Below are 18,267 nucleotides of genomic sequence, written 5' to 3' on the forward strand. Positions count from 1 at the left end.
GTAAGGGGGATATCCTGCCTTTCAGCAGCATCTCTGCCCTCTGCCAGAGATGCAGGGTCTACCTGACGTCTTGGAAGGCTTTTGTCTGTTTGGTTCATACTCTCTTTTACAATTATTACATCAAGAAACCTCTAAAAAGCCTTTTTTTCAGTGTTTGACAACAGAAAATCCCAGTGAATAAGAAAATACTGTAAAATGTTATAATATATTTATCGTGGCGTGTGATTCAAACACCTGAAGTAACAACTACCGATGTGTCTCCCTCCTCTCTCACTGTCCCCTCACTGCCTCTCTGTCCCTTCTGACATGGCAGACATTTCAAAGGCCTTCAAACAAGGCGGCCAATCGTTAGTGAAGACACGTCGTTTCCGAATGAGCGGAAGTGCCCAAGCTTCGGTTGATTCCGGATCTTGGGGGTTATGAGACCCTTCGAGGAGATCGTCCTCTTCACCGGGCACAAAGTGTCCCTTCATTCCCAACTCTATCCTCTCCATTGTGCATCTTTCCCTCTCTCGGCTCTAAATGGAGGCCCTGTCAGCCACAACAGAACTCCGCCGGTTAAGAGCCTCAGCTGCATCAATTTGAGGGTTGCAGGTAAAAAAACAAAAACAAAAACAAAAACAAAACAACAACATTTAGTGCAAACATTTTTTTTATTGATGTATGATGATGTTTAATTTGCAAGTACAACCTGTTTACATATTCCACCAAAGCCAGGGTTTGGATGTTATTAAGAATGTATCTTTTAATGGAATCCATAAAAAGGTCCCGAATTACACTCTGCACTTATCAAGAAATGCAAGCAGTTTTTTCCGTTCTCTGAAAATCTGATCTGCTCCAGGTTGAATTAATGGAGCTATTGTAAATATTAATAAAAGCTTTGTAGCAGAAGCTTGTATGTTACTTACTGCAAGCAATAGGTAGATTACCCAGTTACGTAGCACCACATTTCTGAATATGTACTTATTAGCAAAATGTCTGTGATTCAACAACAAATGGATATTTACTCAATTGAATATTATGTAAAAGTTGTACTCTCAGACTTAAAGCCTGTATTCTTTTCATATCTGACAGTCAAATTGTTATCTAAAATTGAGTTTCAACAAATACAAATCTGGATTTAACCACATTGCAGTTAACCATAGTTGTGTATTACACAATGCAATTTTAGAGTGAGTCACTGTCTCGTGCTGTATAGGCAACAATCTGTTGCCATAGGCATTGTGTGTGTGTGTGTGTGTGTGTGTGTGTGTGTGTGTGTGTGTGTGTGTGTGTGTGTGTGTGTGTGTGTGTGTGTGTGTGTGTGTGTGTGTGTGTGTGTGTGTGTGTGTGTGTGTGTGTTTTGTATTTGTATTTGTGTTCGAGAGACATAAATCTGTTCGTACAAACACACTCATGTTTACTCAGTCACGGTGGGGAAACGCAACTTCCTTCAGAAGACAAAATGTCAGTCCTTAGACTATAACTCATTAACTTTAATAGCAAAGAGTGACTTTGGGGTCAGTCTAAGGGTTAAGTTTCAGTAAGCAGTATTTGTGGATGGGGTTTGTGTCCAGTTGAGGCATTTCAGAAAAAGAAAAAAAAACTCTCCTTTGAATGATACCTTGATGTCTCTAAGACTTCATGACTGATTTGTTTTATTGATCTTCATAGATAAAATTACATTTCCTGGTCCACTCAGAATCAATTGTCAGTGATTGTGCATTAGATTTTGTCATTCTTGTGCCAGCCTCAGAAGCTAGGCGCAAAGATTACTACTCTAATTTGTTGGATTTTATTTTTCTTCTTACGCAATTCTTTCAAAGCGTGTGGAAAATTTGGGAATAGTGTGCCATGACTTTTGTTAACCATTCGGCTAACCGTTTCTGGCGCTCAAAGGAGATGATGGAAATCAGCGTCTGTTGCCAGCTGACAGCTGAGCAGAGCTCTGATAGTTAAAGATGTCATCAAAGTAAACCTCTTCTCGAGGACCTCATTGGTCTGTATGTTTCATACTTTTCAAGTGATGGCTTTTCAGTATGTATTTTAAGTGATGTATTTTCCATATGCATTTTAAGTTATGTGTTTTCAGTATGTATTTTCGGTGATCTATTTTCAGTGATGTATTTAAGCCCAAGAACATTTAAAGCTTTAGAGAGAAAAAGTAATATTTTGAAGTTTATCACGACACACAGGCATAGAAGAACAAATCCAATCGAATGAATTCACAGAAATGCATTCAATCATGACACCTAGCGGTAGGCATTAGGAACTGTTTTGTCTCCGGACCTCTTGAGGTGTCTACTGTTGCTGGCGGACATATTTCAGCCACGCACCGAGGCCTGCTAGCAGAGGCTAACAGTTAGCCTCTCTTCTTAGGGAATGGCGTCGCGAAAACAGACGCGAGTGTGGAAATACGTCGAGGAGGGCAGCGTGCTGAAGCTGAAGTCGTACCTGCGGAAGCACCGGGACCTGGACGTGAACTTCTCTCAGGGGAAGAGGCAAAGGAGCCCGCTGCACCTGGCCTGCGGCCTGGGAGACGACGCCGCCCTGCGGCTGCTGCTCCGCCATGGAGCCGACGTTCTGCAGCGGGATCACCGAGGAGACACGGCGCTGCACGTCGCTGCCAACAGAGCCCTGAAACACGGGAAGACAGGTGACGATGACCCGGTTAATAGACCCCCCCGTAAATCCGCTGATTTTGTTGTTGTGGTTAATCTTTGGGGCTTGTTGTTTCAGCGTTTGATGACCTGGTGGTTCCTCTGAAGAACAGCTGCCCAGATGCTTTGACTGCTCCAAACAGAGCCGGTGTCACTCCTCAAGACCTGCTGAACTGGATCAAACAGTCCAAGGTAAACAACAACAATAATAATGCTGATATTACACCTCTTCTTGTCTCACGTCAGAAATGGTACAAACACACCCTATCAATACATCTGCCTCTCACTCAGTAGAGTGAATCGATCACAGTGCAGTTCATTTTTTTCTTTGTCAATCATTAGTATTACTTATGGATTCCCAATTTCACTGCTTTAAATACGCGTTTGATTGGGAACTGTGTCCATGATGGCGAGCTATTATTTCTCAAGTAGTCAAGCTTTGTATTATCCCTTTGTAAGGAGCCCTCATGACAATGACAACAACAAAAGCATTATTTTAGCCTTCAGCAAATGGGGTAGTGCTGCAGTTCTCTTGCACATAACACAACAATGCAAACAAAACATGTGGTTGCCTTTTTGGTGAAGTGATGTGAGGAAGCTCAGCGTCCTGATGACAATGTCTACTTGAAACTTACATGTTAATACATTTCAAACACATTTGCTGCCACATATTTTGCGGATGCTTTATACAAATGTGAAGCCAAGGTCTGCGGACCTAAGTGTAGAGAAACCAAGGAGACTCAGACTTGGAACTAAATTTACTCTTACCTGAACTCATTTAAAGTTGAATAAGATCAGTAAAAAAACAAAAACGCACGTGCAAAGTCATTGAGTAAGGATTGTAGCTCACATACTAGTCAACCTAGTCAGCAACTAGTCAGGCCACCTTAATGAATCTTTAAAGTCTCTCTAAAGGTATTTGCATGATATTTACATGCCGTCTTATTCTCATCACAGGCTGCAGAAGCAATGAGCCGTCCACGTGAGTCGGATCCTGAGAAGGAGTGGCTGGGGAAGCTGTTCGATGAGTGCGAGGATGAATTCTGTGAAACCTTTGGAGTGTATGATGGTAAATATTTAATGCTGTATCTCTTCAAACTTTGATCTTTGTAAATTTGATACGTTTTGAGAGGTTGTTGTTTGTTTTTTTTTTGCCTTCATGCCTATTTAATCATGTTTCTATGACAACTTATGGAGCACCATGTTTATGTAGCCTCTGACTGGTGTTTCCTGAGCACTTTACGTTGCTTGTCAAACTACGTGCTGCTTCTCTGCACCATCACTCTTGTTTTATTGATGTGCTCTTAAAGTCAAGGTCACAGAAAGTTGAAATTTTTTATGTGGAACTGTTTCACTGAGCGATTGAGCTACGTTTTGCTACATCACGACTATTGGCGGTCCTTCACCATTGTGTTTTCATTAAGTTATGGAAAATCAATGTCAGGCTTTCAGTGGTCACATGACCATGACCTCGTCTGTCTGCGAGCCTGTTTCACTTCCCAATATGAAACTAGATTTTTTTTTTAAGCCATGATCAATTAATTGCATGTCTTTAATCTGACGCCTAAAGTCTCCCGCCTTTCGTCTTTTCATCATTTGCTGCTAACTGCCGCGTTTGTTTTTCCACAGCCGATGACTTCCTCCCCGTCGACGACGACGACGAAGACTTCGGGGACTGGGCCGATCGTATCAGGAAGGAGTACTTTGATAAGAAACACGCAGAGGCTCAGAGACTGGCTGCGTCGTCGAGCGGATGGAAGAAGAGGAAGACCAAGGAAGAGCGAGAGGAGGAAGAGCGAAGCAACAAGGAGCTGCAGGAGAAGCTCCGCAGGGAGCACGAAGAGTATCTGGCTCGGGCGGCGCGGAAGGAGGAAGAGACCCGTCGGGGGAAGAAGCGTCACTACGAGGAGCGGTGCGCGGCCACTTTTCACGGCGGCTCTTCGACCGACGGCACAAAGCTGAGCTACGGCGACATCCCGTGGCCGGCTCCGCTGGGCACGGTGCGGGAGATGGTGGACGTGATGCTGCACGGCGTCGACCGGAAGGACGTGGCAACGTTCCGCAAAGTGCTACGGAAGCAGCAGGCCCTGTGGCACCCCGACAAATTCGCCCAACGGTGTGAAGCTCGGCTAGAGGAGGAGGACAAGCGGCGGGTTCTGGATACTGTCACGGCGCTGTCGCAGGAGCTCAACAAACTGGCGCAGAGTCTGAGGACTTAGAGAGGCCCGGGAGGGGCCGGCGTGGTCAACTGGCCGGCCAGAATCCCTCAGGTCGTCCTCTGAAACATGTTGTTCGTAACCTAAAAAAAAACAACTTTTGAAGCCCACTTTCCTCACGTTGCCCCTCAGAGTGGTTGGAATTTTATATCAGCATCAGCAACCTGACCGCTACTCTTTGTACTCATTAAAATTATTAAATGCAAAGTTGATTTCAGTTGTGAACTCTGTGTTTTGTATGGTTGGAACAGCAAGTAGAACTCACGAGTCGACGAATTCTGATCGTGAATAAAAGAATCAAATCTGAGTGAAGCTCAAAAATGGACTTCTAGGAACAAAACTGGAAAATTGCAAACCTAATAAGAGAACATGGTATGAGTCCATTTTCATTGTATTTTTTTTTACAGCCAGCAGGAATACATTATAAATCAGTCATTGATATATATATATACACTTGTATATGTACACTCCCCTCTGTAAATAAACAGAATAAATAAACATACATCACCAGAATAGTTATTAAACAGGGTTTGTTTTGTTAATTTCTTCCCCTGAAATGGTAGGAAAATGCTCATTAAATCACCTGACTGGGTGGATAATGGCTCATCGGAGTTGAAAATTATGACTGCTTCAGCTTTCCCTGGATTCCAGTGCTTTAATATTCAGGTAACCAATTATATTTAAGCTTCAGCTGCATTTTAATGAGAACATTTTACACTGACACCATTTAGTTTTTGATGTATAAGAGCTGATCACAAAAGCCCAGTTTTTTTGGTGTTATTCTGCAAATGGAAGTATGACTCGCTACCTGTTTAGATGTATTCTACACATCACTGGTACCGAGCATATCAGTAGGAGAAACCAGGAGAAATGAGCAGACGAACCTGCACTGAGCTGCTAAGTCATTACAAACCAGAAGATTGGAGTTGCACGTGTCACATTTCTCGAAACTTCATTCAGATTTTCCATTAATAATGAATTATAGCCTCTCTTACCACCATATGAACAGCTTCACTCAGACGTGCACCACTGTTCTAAAGGCCGTTTTATTTTGAATCATCATACGCTGTATGGTTTATTTATAGAAACAAAACGGATGATTTCTGAGTCTAAAAGTATTTAAATTAGAACAAAATACCCTAAAGCCTGCCTCACACTTCGAGAACCACTGACATGTCCAGTCATGGTGATTTTCAGTGGCAACATGGGATTTATGGGTGTGTTCTAATAAAAAAAAATTTAAACGCATTTTATTTTAATTTTAAATATCTTCCTCTTGTTTCACTTGCAGACGTCAGAATTTAAAGAAAAGTCTGAACTGGTTGGAATAAAGGAGGCAGATGGTCGGGCCGCTTTCAGCGGTGCAACAGAATATAAGAAGATGCGTTGGTTGCCAGGTTTCTCACATAATCCCCTTTAGAAGAAAACACGCACCTCCGCCTTCTACAAGCGAAACTAGAAAAAAGTGGGCTATGGCGAGGGCAAACCGAAATAATCGGCAAAACTGTGAAAAGCTAATTTAGTTCAGTTATAGCGATATTTAGTAACAGATGGATTTTCTTCAACAGTTACTAGAAAAAAAATCTTTACATATTTTTTGTTTTTGTTAAGCATGGTGAAACGTAGGAACCACACACTGCTGTAGTGGTTTGCACTCTCACAGTCACTTCATAGCAAGAAAGTGTACACAAAAGACCTTATTTCTGTCTTCTTCTTTTTTTTTTATTCCAGATTTTACCATTGTTTGTATGAACACAGAATATTATGGGCATGAAAAAAGCATTTTGGGGAAAGTATCCTGCTTTTGTGTCTTTGGCTGTCGCGAGACATTATTGAACTGAATATATATGCAAATAAACGAGACATACGTTGAAAATATTACGATTATAAAGCAGTAACGAAGCTCTATCATTTAAGTATCTTTAGCTCAAACACGTGTTCGCTATTTCTCCAGAGATACTCTATAGAATACAGATTTAACTTACATTTTATGTATTAAAAAAAAATCCTGTTTTTAATTCCTTTCTAGTCAGTACTTGCAGTGAAACATCTCTCCAACGAGAGCGACGCCTCCCTCCCTTCAAGATCCGATGATTCTCGGGGGATGCGACGATATCTGGCAACCCCGGAGACGCAATCTGTGTCAATTGCCGGGCGACGTAGCGAATAAAGGCCGTAGCCTATTTCTGTGACTGTGGCTTATTTTTGACGTGACTTTCAGCCTCGTCCGTCTGCGTGTGCGCCTCGATCGAGTTTTGTTTTTTTGGTTTTTTTTGCTTGTCGTCAGTGCGCGTGCCGCCGCTGCGTCGTCGTTGTTGAGGCGGACAGGTGTTGAAGGTAAAAAGAAATAAATAAATAAAAAAGAAACCGAGCCTCCAGGATGATGACGCCCCGCTCACACGTCGCTTCGTGCAAAAGGCGCATCGGGAGGCGTCTGCCTTTGTTTTCACGTTAGACGAGCAGACGCTCGGCGGGGGGGCGGTGGTGAGGGGGGTGGGAGACGACCCGGTGCGACTCCCACATCCAGCAGCATGAGGACGAACCCATCTTTCCTCATGGAAAGCGTCGACATTAGTGGACAATAATTAAATCCTCACCGGAGTTAATTGGTCTGAGCGGTGATTTTGGTCGAACATTGCGATGCCCTATTTTTTTTGCTTGTGGTGAATAGGGTCGTTGTGCAGGTGCAGGAGCCCAGGCTACAGACAGATTACAGGCAGGAGGAGGAGGAGGAGGAGGAGGAGGAGGAGGAGGAAGAGGATCTCTCTGTGTGGCAGATAAAGATGGTGTTTCGGAGTGAGGAGATGTGCTTGGCGCAATTGTTCCTGCAGTCCGGCTCTGAATATGACTGCGTTAGTGAGCTGGGAGAGCTGGGGCTGGTCGAATTCCGAGATGTAAGTATCAAGAGGCTCGTGGTGGTGAGGGGGGGGGGGAACAAAACATCAATGTCTTTTCAGATTAGATACGTTGTAATTTTAAAGCAATGAGGATGAATGAACTGATTGATCTCTACCATTCATTATCTGTCTGATTATGCATGCATGTTGCAGGGAGGATGTGCATCTATCTATCTATCTATCTATCTATCTATCTATCTATCTATCTATCTATCTATCTATCTATCCATCTATCTGATGCAGTAACTCGCAGCCCCTGACTTGTGGGGCCTCCTCTTGTTTCAGCTCAACCCAAGTGTCAGCTCATTCCAACGGCGCTTTGTCAGCGAAATCAAGAGATGCGAGGAGATGGAGAGGATTCTGGGTAAGCAGGGCACCTGGGAAGGTTCATGTGGGTGCATCAGGGTCATCAAGGGACTCACATGGCTGGTTGTAATTATATTTTGTGGTTAAAAAGAAAAAAAAAAATGCCAACGCGAGGGATTTTTAGCTTTCACAGCTCACTCTGACACATTTTTTTGCGTGGACAGGTTACCTCCTGCGAGAGATCCAGAAGGCGAAAATAGCCATTCCGGAAGAGGAGGAGAGTCCGCTCGCCCCGCCCCCAAGACAAGTTCTTGAAATCATGGTCAGTGTTGTGATTGTGACATTGTGATTGTCGTCTCTGATTCCTCGTGGTCCAAGTCTCTCCATACAATGTAATATTGTACCGGTTGTTTCGTCGACATTTCGTCAAATTAAACCCACCCCTGAATAATAATGCTGTACAAATTCAGTCGGATGCGTCTTTGGGTGCCTCTGTGATGGACTGGTGAGCTGCCCAGGTTGTGACCTGCCTTTGGCCATTGTTCGCCGGGATCGGCTCCAAGCCTCTGAAGCAGGAGAGAAGATGAATGAAATGACGGGAAAAAATAGAAAGTTGTAATTACGCCGCTTTCCCCGCCTAATTGAGAGATTAGTCTTTTTTGTCTCACCGACTGAGCTATTCGCCAGCAAATTGACGAATGAATGCATCCCATCAACTTGTTCGCTAATATATTTCTCACCTTTACCGCTCTGAAAGGCGGCTAGTAAAATATTTGGACCCGTCCTTGTGGCTTTTCACGAGTAATACGTTTCTTTGCATTAAAAGTACTTCTGTACAGAAATGTAGGATAAACAATCGAATGTATTGAAGATGGATGGATGAGCACATATTAACACAAATTCTTTTCAGACACAGTAAAACAAAAACAAAAAAAAACACGCCAGATATTTATCAATGCTGTGTGATAAAACCAAGCTATTAAAAGAAGCTCATTGTAAACTTGACCGTATCATGAGGGGATAACTACACTTTCTTCACCCAATTTACATTTTTTCCTCAAAATACTATTTGTGCGCTCACATAATTTGTTTTCCGGCGTTTCCCATTGCTCGCTCAGAATTTAGGCACAAATATAACGGCGGAGTGAGATACAGCAATAATGTAGCTGAACAAAAGATGAATGAATTGATTCATTTGTAACCCCGGCACCATGACTGAATACTGAGACTGTAACAGATTTTCATTGCCACTGTATTGATTGAAACTTCGTTTTCAAATGCAACATGTATTGTCATTATTTGTGTTATTTATTCTTCATGAAAAAAAAAAAAAAGCATTTTGGTTGTCATTGGTCTTTCAACAATAATAATAATCATTTACAAGGTCATGTATCTCTCAAAGTGAAGGTAAGGTTTTTTGTTTTTTTTCTGTGCAAAATGTCATCAAATGTGTTCCTCCCATTTCTGAAAATCTGACTTTTTAACTTGTATGATCTTCAGGTTTAAAGGTGCAGCATGTCATTACTATTATTTGATGTTTTACTGCATTAGGTGGCAGTAGAGAGTCGCTTTACTAACTGACGTGTATTTTATTTATAATATCTATGTGTTTATCCATCAGTAATGTCCACCACTGCCCCGTCTTTATCGAGCTCACTTAAGGAAGTGAAGACTGCAGCCGTGTTTTGATGCTTGGTCCATTTTAATGTTGATTCTTGACCCTGATTGAGCTGCAGAAGTCAGACTGAAAAAAACCCCAAAACATCTATTTTTGTGTCCAGGAGCAGCTCCAGAGGCTGGAGATGGAGCTCAGCGAAGTGGCAAAAAACAAAGACAAGCTGCAGAGGAACCTGCTGGAGCTCACCGAGTACACGCACATGCTCAAGATCACGCGGACCTTCATACACAGTCGCTCCAGGGTGAGTGCGTTTCCACGCAGCTTTCACGTCGGCTGCCACGCGCCAGCGTTTTCTCCTCCCACTCTGTTTGCGATCTTTGGCGAGACGCCATGTTTTTTTCTTGCCGCTGACGCGTTTTATTTCCCCGAGGTGCCGGTGCGGACTTTAATTAACGACTCGGTCATATCGCGGCCGCCATACGCAGCACCTGACTCGCGCAGAGTGCGACCGCTGCAGTGGCCCGCGCGTGTGTGATGGTAGAGAGTAACAGTACGCAGAGTCGACATCGCGGCATCGTAACAGCTTATTCGTCTTTTGCACGCCAAGAGCCCATTGCCAGGAACGCTTCGTGCAAGCTGTCAGAAATGTAACACGCTCCTTTTCATAACTAGCATGAGGCTCTTGGTCCCCAGTATGAAGAGTTCCCCACCATGGAGACCGACTCAGTCACGGGATGTACTGGGATGCAAAGACTTGGAGCCAAGCTGGGGTGAGCTGCATCAGGAGTCGTCAAACACATCGCGGTGTGATTCCTCTCCTTTTCAAATGCCTCGGACTTATACTCGGTCTGATTTCTCCTGGGGACAGTTTTATATCCGGCCTGATCCAGCGGGTGAAGGTGGAAGCCTTTGAGCGCATGTTGTGGCGAGTGTGCAAAGGTTACACCATCCTCAGCTACGCAGAAGTGGACGAGAACCTCGCCGATCTTGATACTGTGAGTTCATCCTTCAAGATGGGGAGAAAAAACTAAATTGCTAGATCGTTCAAAGAATTTGCAAAGTCAGGTTAATTTGTGACTTCAGATTGCTGGAAGCTGTTAATGTGTGTGCGTTCTGAGATGAACTCCTGGCCTATTCAGGATGTACATGTTTGTAATGATATGTGACACTCAACAAGCTACACAACAATGATGAACGTTTTAGTAGAGGCAGATTATAATGTTTATTAATGTTTTGGAAGAAAAAAAAAACTCATCTGACATGTTTGTTTGTTTGTTTTTTCAGGGTGAGATCAGCAAAAGTGTGGTGTTTCTCATCTCTTTTTGGGGAGACCAGATTGGGCAGAAAGTTCAAAAAATATGTGATTGGTAAGAAACATAATCACTCAGTCTTACCTTATCGATTGTCCCTCGCTAATAGTTGATAGATCTGTCTTTGTTGTCGCCAGTTACCACTGCCACCTTTATCCGCACCCCGAAAACGACGAGGAGCGGGCGGACGTGTTGGACAGCTTGAGGACACGCATCCAAGACCTCAATAACGTAGTGACGAGCGCTTCCTTCTGGCCCACACGGGAATATATAGTCGTACATGTGTTTTTCAATGAGCTTTTGTTTTCCTTCAGGTGCTTCATCGCACGGAGGATTACTTGAGGCAGGTCCTGCAGAAGGCTTCAGAGTCGGCCTTCACCTGGGTGCTCCAGGTGAAGAAGATGAAGGCTATTTACCACATACTCAACCTCTGCAGCTTTGACGTCACCAACAAGTGTCTGATCGCCGAGGTGTGGTGTCCCGTCAGTGACCTGGCAAACCTGAGAGGGGCACTCGAAGAGGGCTCAGTGAGTATGAAGCTCAATATATCTATCGGATTGAGCTGAGTTTATTTATTTATTTATTTATTTATTTTTTGCATTTCCACATTAAACTGAGACTAAGTAACGTCCAATAACAGTTCACAATAAGAACCCCAATCAGAAACACCACGACAGTCATATTGCATTTGTACTGGTTCTTTGTCATGTAAGTACTTGATCCCAGCTCCCTACTGTGTAGTTGCAACTGTAAATAAATGGTAAAGCCGCCAAAGTCATTATTTTGTCTTATGAATAGAGTTGGATGACGATGACAGCCCGAATAGAATAGAATAGAAGTCCTCTCAGTGTTCTTGCCTCATAATCCGATCCGGTTGGACTACAACCTTTGTAAAGTGGTATCAAAGATTAATGTAGAATAGAATTTTTTTTTCTTTCTGTCCAGTCCAGTGCCAGCTTCAGCTTGATCATTCACTTTTCTTTCACCTATTCCTTTCATCAGAGAAAAGGCGATGCCACTGTCCCATCCTTTGTGAACCGCATCCCAAGCTCCGACACCCCGCCCACCCTGTTAAGAACCAACAAGTTCACATCGGGGTTTCAGAGCATTGTGGAGGCGTACGGGGTGGGGGACTATCGTGAAGTGAGCCCAGGTAAAAGGACTCGCGTGGGTTTCTTTTCCTCGAAGGTTGGTTTTAAGTTCTGAATACAGACTCACTATATTTCTTCTGTTGGCAGCCCCATACACCATCATCACCTTCCCCTTTCTGTTTGCTGTGATGTTTGGGGACTTTGGCCACGGGATGGTAATGAGTCTGTTTGCCTTGTGGATGGTGCTGACAGAGAAGAACCAAAAGAAGAAACGCTCCAGTAATGAGGTGGGAATGATTTGGCACCATCTTCCATTGCTGGATCGCTTTTAATTAGCTTCAGCTGATAGCCGCGCTTCTGCTTCTCCCAGATATGGATGACGTTTTTCCACGGACGCTACATCATCCTGACGATGGGACTTTTTTCTATCTACACTGGACTCATTTACAATGACTGCTTCTCCAAATCTCTAAATATATTTGGCTCTGGCTGGAGCATCAAGGCAATGTTTGCAAGTCAGCAGTGGACGTGAGTTATCAGTACGAACACACATTCAGATCATAATTTTTTTTTGTTTATTCGCACGTCGGTGCGGGCAGGGTTTCAATGTTTTGGCTTTGTCGTTTTTGCGTGTTGCAGAAACAAAACCCTCCAAGCCAACGCTTTGCTCACGTTGGACCCTAATGTCAGTGGTGTTTTCAGTGGTCCGTACCCATTCGGCATCGATCCTGTGAGTAAAGGCACTCCGGACATTGCGGATGGACTATGAATGACTTGTTCTCTTATCATTTCTGCCTTGTAAATATTCCACCAGATATGGAACATGGCTGTGAACCGTCTGTCCTTCCTCAACTCCTACAAAATGAAGATGTCAGTCATCATCGGGGTCATCCACATGAGCTTTGGAGTTGTGCTCAGTGTTTTCAACCACTTGTAAGTTGCCACAGACATCATATATATATATATATATATATATATATATTCACATCACGTAGGAACAGGCTTTTGCAGAAGCCCCTTATCTGCTTTCCAGTGGGCGTCACAGCTATCCAACTTCAATAATAACACTGGCAGATAGAGTGAAAAATACAATTTCCTCATAGGTGTATGCTTGGTAGATTTGATCGAAAGATCGTAACGACTAATGAAGGTTCTGATGGTAATAAAGGTGAAGTAACTCTCAGTAGCAGAAGCAGCGGCACATGAAGCACTCAAACATACGGTACTACTGTCAATGATGTGCATGAGGGAAAGAAGAAAAGCATCATCAGAACAGACGATAGGAATAAGAAAATACTATGTTTTTGATTATATGTATTGTATTTAACATTGTTCATATTTGGAATACTGACACGTCAAGCTGGACTTTGCAGAAGCATTCAAATGAATGAAAACATGAGGACAGAATGATCTTTTGTTTGTCGATGAAGAGAGCTCTTGCCCTGGATTTGCATCTCAGTGAAACTCTACCACAAGGTTTAGACAACATCTCTGAAATACAAGAAGAGTCACGAGTTGCATTATTTAATTAATAATCCACAAATGAAATTGTCATATTTTGCAATAGTTGTACTTTTTTTTTTTTTTTAAATATGGTGCTTAAGTTAAATAACATTAGCTGTGGTTACATAAGCAATCCAATGCCAATCCAAATTAAAATGGGCCCATATATACAGTATATAATTCTGTCAGATTAGATGGCCCCTATTTGATTGGAGTCAGGATCAGATCGGAAGAGTTTTTGGAACCTGTTTATGCTCATAGTCCATGAAAACAGCTCATCAGGCTGCTTCCCACTGTGGGAGATTTGTGCAAACTTTGTGAAATTGTCGGTGGCACTAATTCGCCATGTGACACTTCAATCAATGTGCTTTGAAAAGAAGTGGAGGTGGCAAAGCCGCCAACTGATGCAGGAGACAATGATGCCACATCATGTTAAAAAAAAAAAAAAAAAAAAAAAAAAATGCTGTGTGTCCATGGCTTCCTGATCGGACTCTGAACAAAGATGTTTTCTGTTGTTTCAGTTCCTCGAGAAACACAGCCAGCTTGATTATCCTTTGTTGACAAATGAATATACACAGACTGAAAGCTCAGCGTGGGCAGCATTGCCAGACAGTTTTGAGCCCAAAACAAGATCAAAACAATCCAACTCAAAAAAAAAAATGGTCACTTGCGTGATGGTGAACTCACAAACTTTAACAATTGCACTAAACAACTAAAGAAAAATGGAGCACAAACAGGATTTAACAGCAAAAAGTTGCTGAATTCTTTTAGGTTTAATGTTTTTGATCATGTGAATCTATTTTGTTAATGCTTTTTTTTTTTCTATCTTGCCCAATGTGTTCACAATAAGCCCAAATGTATGGAAACCTGCTCAATTTACCAAAAAAAAAAATTGTGTGTGGGATAATGTTAGCATGTCATGGATAAGATAAGCCAACGTCATTGTTCAGATCAATACGGGATTGACACTTGAGGTGAATAAAAATCCACACAACAGCCTGATCACTTCCTTCAGTGTTCATGTAAACTGTAAAATCTGCTTTCTCAGTCCCAAATAAATCAGTTTAGACTGACAAGAAAGTTACCAAGTTACCATATCAACACAGCCACAGTGTTAACCCAGTTTCTGTTGGCATGAACTATTGAGTTATCCCTCCCTTATCTTTTTTTTTTTTTCTTCCCATATTTTCTTTTCCTCTCCCTTCAGGCACTTCCGACAGAAATTTAATGTCTATCTACTATTTCTTCCTGAACTGCTCTTCCTGCTTTGTCTCTTCGGCTACTTGGTCTTCATGATTGTCTACAAGTGGCTGGCATTTGGTGCCCGGGACTCCAGTCAGGCTCCCAGCATCCTCATCCACTTCATCAACATGTTCGTCATGCAGGGGAAGGATATCACTCCCCTGTATCCCGGACAGGTCCGTATTGACGACGTCCTACTGGACTTGGATGCCGATGCCAGGCAGGTTGCATTTACAGCTCACGTTTGTTGTGTCGGCTCAACAGATGGGGCTGCAGATTTTCTTGGTTGTCGTAGCTCTGCTGTCGGTGCCCGTGCTGCTGCTAGGGAAACCTTTTTACTTGTACTGGCTGTACCGTGGAGGAAAAGGCCTGCGCAGACGCAGAGTGAGTCCGGTTTAAAATCCACCACTGTTTGTTGACGTTGGCTTAACTGGGAGCGGGGTTGACTTAACGTTATCCGCGCGCCGTTGCAGGGTTACGAGAGAGTGAGGCGCGTAAGCGAGGATGACAACTCCGCAGCGCCGTCCTACGAAGATGATGAAGAGGAGGGATTAGACGAAACACAGACCAGAGAAGCTTTACCGAAACAGGTGTTGCTCAAAAAGACTCCCAGCTATAATAAAGCAGTACATTCTTTACTACGTTTATGTCATTGTTTGATATGTATGAAATCGCTGAGAGATCTTATACACTACTGTTTTGCAGTTCGACTTTGCCGATGTCACCCTGTACCAGGCCATTCACACTATAGAGTACTGCTTGGGTTGCATTTCCAACACCGCGTCCTACCTGCGCCTCTGGGCACTCAGCCTGGCTCACGCCCGTAAGTCCGGTCAGGGGCCCCTGACAAGTCTCCGCCTCTCCGTCACCGTTTTACCTTTGCTCTCATTCCCACTCGACGCGCGTCGATTTCTTCACGCCCCGTTTGTTTCCGTTTGGCTGCAGAGCTCTCCGAGGTGCTGTGGGGCATGGTGATGCGCCTGGGTTTCAGGATCACCACCAAAGTCGGGGTGGTGTTTCTGGTGCCAGTGTTTGGTCTGTTCGCCGCTCTCACCGTGTCCATCCTGCTCGTCATGGAGGGCCTGTCGGCGTTCCTCCACGCGCTCCGCCTTCACTGGTGAGTCGGCCTTCAACCTTTAGCTAACATATTGAGTCGAACGTGAAGACTTGTTTGTCTATGCATGAGCCTCTGAGCTTTCTGCTTTGACTTTATTTAAGTATTTTTTTTTTTTTTTTTAATCTCAGGGTGGAGTTTCAGAACAAATTTTACCATGGGACCGGCATTAAGTTTGTGCCCTTCGACTTCTCCCTCCTCCCCTCTGTTTTTGAGCAAGACGGCTTGCTCTGAAAACTCTGTGAAACAGTGGCTTCACATGTAAGCAGACTTTGAGGCCGGGAAGGATGCTGGACGTGGGAACAATGCACACTGTGATTAACGACAACAAACCTTCAAGACAATGAATTGAAGCTCATTCTTGTAGCAACTTTTTTCACCATGACAATTTTTAAATGTCCCTGGCTGTGCTGACTGCCTTACCACTGTACCCAGCAAAACCTTTGGATTTACAGAAGTTCAAAACTCTTCTGTCGATTTTATTTTCATTTTGTAGGTGAGAGATTACTCGGCACTACCTGTCGCACCAGTTGGATTATTTTCATTTCCTTTATTTGCATTGTGCTATGTTATGCTAAGGTTTGTATAATTTACAACATAGTATTTAAACAGATATACAGTGCAATGTAAAATTTGCAATTTTAATATCTACCAGAATCATATCACACATCCCAATGTAGTGCCATAGAGATTTATTTCTGATGACGATGTGAGGATGCCTTTGGGTTTTTAAACAACTCCTCCCATGACAAAGACGTCCAAACACAAAATGACAATAACACAACTCTTTTGTGAGGCATATTGTCACAAAGCACTTTGCAGAAATGATTGTACAATTTCAAGTTTTCACTAGTTACTGTGACGATGCCAAATGAAAATAATCAACTGTTTGCTGTTTGCTCATTTACTCATTCACACATTTATTTAAACATAACCTTCCCTGTTATGGATAAAAATGAAGAAAAAAAAAATACTTCGTAAAAATGTCAAAGAGCCTGAGGTCTCTTTCTTTGATTATACTGCTTTTTGGATTACTTAATAATCCTGATATTTATTTAAATTATTGTCTGTACAAGAGTCTAATATTTTACCATTTTACGTGTTGAATAAAGGTTTTGAGAAATGCAAACAAATACAGCATTCATTGTGATTTAACTGGCTACATTAAACATCATGTTGGTGAGAAACTGTTAATTTGTGACATGAATTGAGTTGTTATCTGTAAATCATACGTGGAATTGGCTGCCTGTAGGAACAGATTACAAATATAGATGAAGCCTTTACACTGACAGCAGCCTCTATTTTGATCAAGGTATCATGTAAATATGAGTATTCAGTTTGATATATTTTTCAACCTGGTAATATTTCAGTATTTTACTTTTTACAGACGCTTCAGGAGATATATCGAACAATGTTAGTTGGGCATTGTTGCTATGATGATTTCATTTATCTAAATATAATACCACTAAATGAAGCAGAAGATAAATAGTTGAGTGATGGACACCTGCTTTATAAAAGTTATCAAACTTAAATAACTGTTATTGAGCTTTTAGCTGATGATTGCAAAGGACATACATGATTAAATTGATTCAGGCCATTCAGTGACCCCCACTTAAGTTGGCACCCTCTTTCTTTACTACATTGTCACATGGGGGAGTGCAGTGTCATCTTTGAGAAGGTCACTCCGACCAGAATAGATATAATTTTGGAATAAACCTCTCCTCTTGCAAGTTAACCATGACCAGAGTGCGCCCCCTGTACCATAACTGCTCAAAAGGTCAACACATCACTGCAAGGGTCAATCAATTACTTTTTCTTTTTTTTTCCTAGGGGGTGTTATAAAAGGTAAAAGAAGCAAGGGCGCCCTCCAGTTGATTTAACCCAGTGGTTCTCAATTATTTTCTGTCACGCCCCCCCCTAGAGGACAAAAACATTTTCACCCCCCCCCCCCCCCCCCCCTCCGAATTGTACTACCATTGAGAACCTGATAATATTTATTTATTTATCTGTATAAACCACTGTATGAGTTGCTGGCACCAGCATTCTGCATACAATCGCCTGATTATCAAAATAAATTAATAAAATGAGCTGGAGGCCCTTTTTTTTATCGTTCAAGCATGAATAAAGACACTAATACTGAAAGTTGCGCCTGCCTCACGCCCCCCCTGACACCCCACCACGCCCCCCCAGGGGAGCTCGCCCCACCATTTGAGAAGCAGTGATTTAACCTAAGTTGCAAGTGAGGGTGAAAGACTCAACATTGATTAGCTGGGGCCTCACTGCATAGAGATTCATCCAACCACAGGGAAAATGTAGTGAGACAGACAACCA

At 42.8% G+C, this 18,267-nt stretch overlaps 2 protein-coding genes across 2 annotated transcripts; both read left to right on the forward strand.

Annotated features, from left to right (window-relative positions):
* Positions 1-2,322: 2,322 nt before the first annotated feature.
* Positions 2,323-5,072, forward strand: nfkbil1 (nuclear factor of kappa light polypeptide gene enhancer in B-cells inhibitor-like 1). Its single transcript, XM_080510455.1, has 4 exons — positions 2,323-2,635; positions 2,719-2,831; positions 3,597-3,708; positions 4,269-5,072. The coding sequence occupies exons 1-4, from the start codon at positions 2,362-2,364 to the stop codon at positions 4,856-4,858; spliced, it is 1,089 nt and encodes a 362-aa protein (XP_080366581.1). The 5' UTR covers positions 2,323-2,361; the 3' UTR covers positions 4,859-5,072.
* A 2,551-nt stretch (positions 5,073-7,623) lies between these two features.
* atp6v0a2a (ATPase H+ transporting V0 subunit a2a) lies at positions 7,624-16,958 on the forward strand. The gene is made up of 20 exons (XM_080510620.1): positions 7,624-7,749; positions 8,038-8,116; positions 8,283-8,380; positions 9,840-9,977; positions 10,349-10,446; positions 10,545-10,671; positions 10,961-11,043; positions 11,124-11,217; positions 11,301-11,513; positions 11,989-12,139; positions 12,225-12,364; positions 12,448-12,605; positions 12,717-12,807; positions 12,892-13,010; positions 14,788-14,998; positions 15,087-15,206; positions 15,296-15,412; positions 15,528-15,645; positions 15,768-15,939; positions 16,068-16,958. The coding sequence occupies exons 1-20, from the start codon at positions 7,639-7,641 to the stop codon at positions 16,168-16,170; spliced, it is 2,541 nt and encodes an 846-aa protein (XP_080366746.1). The 5' UTR covers positions 7,624-7,638; the 3' UTR covers positions 16,171-16,958.
* Positions 16,959-18,267: the final 1,309 nt, after the last annotated feature.

This window comes from Blennius ocellaris, assembly GCF_963422515.1.
Source record: "Blennius ocellaris genome assembly, chromosome: 15".
NCBI lineage: Eukaryota > Metazoa > Chordata > Actinopteri > Blenniiformes > Blenniidae > Blennius > Blennius ocellaris.

Coding starts and splice junctions, on each gene's coding strand:
- atp6v0a2a (XM_080510620.1), top strand. CDS start 7,639: ATGGTGTTTCGGAGTGAGGAGATGTGCTTGGCGCAATTGTTCCTGCAG. Junction 11,044..11,123: donor GTTCAAAAAATATGTGATTG/GTAAGAAACATA, acceptor TGTTGTCGCCAG/TTACCACTGCCACCTTTATC. Junction 15,940..16,067: donor CACGCGCTCCGCCTTCACTG/GTGAGTCGGCCT, acceptor TTTTAATCTCAG/GGTGGAGTTTCAGAACAAAT.
- nfkbil1 (XM_080510455.1), top strand. CDS start 2,362: ATGGCGTCGCGAAAACAGACGCGAGTGTGGAAATACGTCGAGGAGGGC. Junction 2,832..3,596: donor ACTGGATCAAACAGTCCAAG/GTAAACAACAAC, acceptor TTCTCATCACAG/GCTGCAGAAGCAATGAGCCG. Junction 3,709..4,268: donor AACCTTTGGAGTGTATGATG/GTAAATATTTAA, acceptor GTTTTTCCACAG/CCGATGACTTCCTCCCCGTC.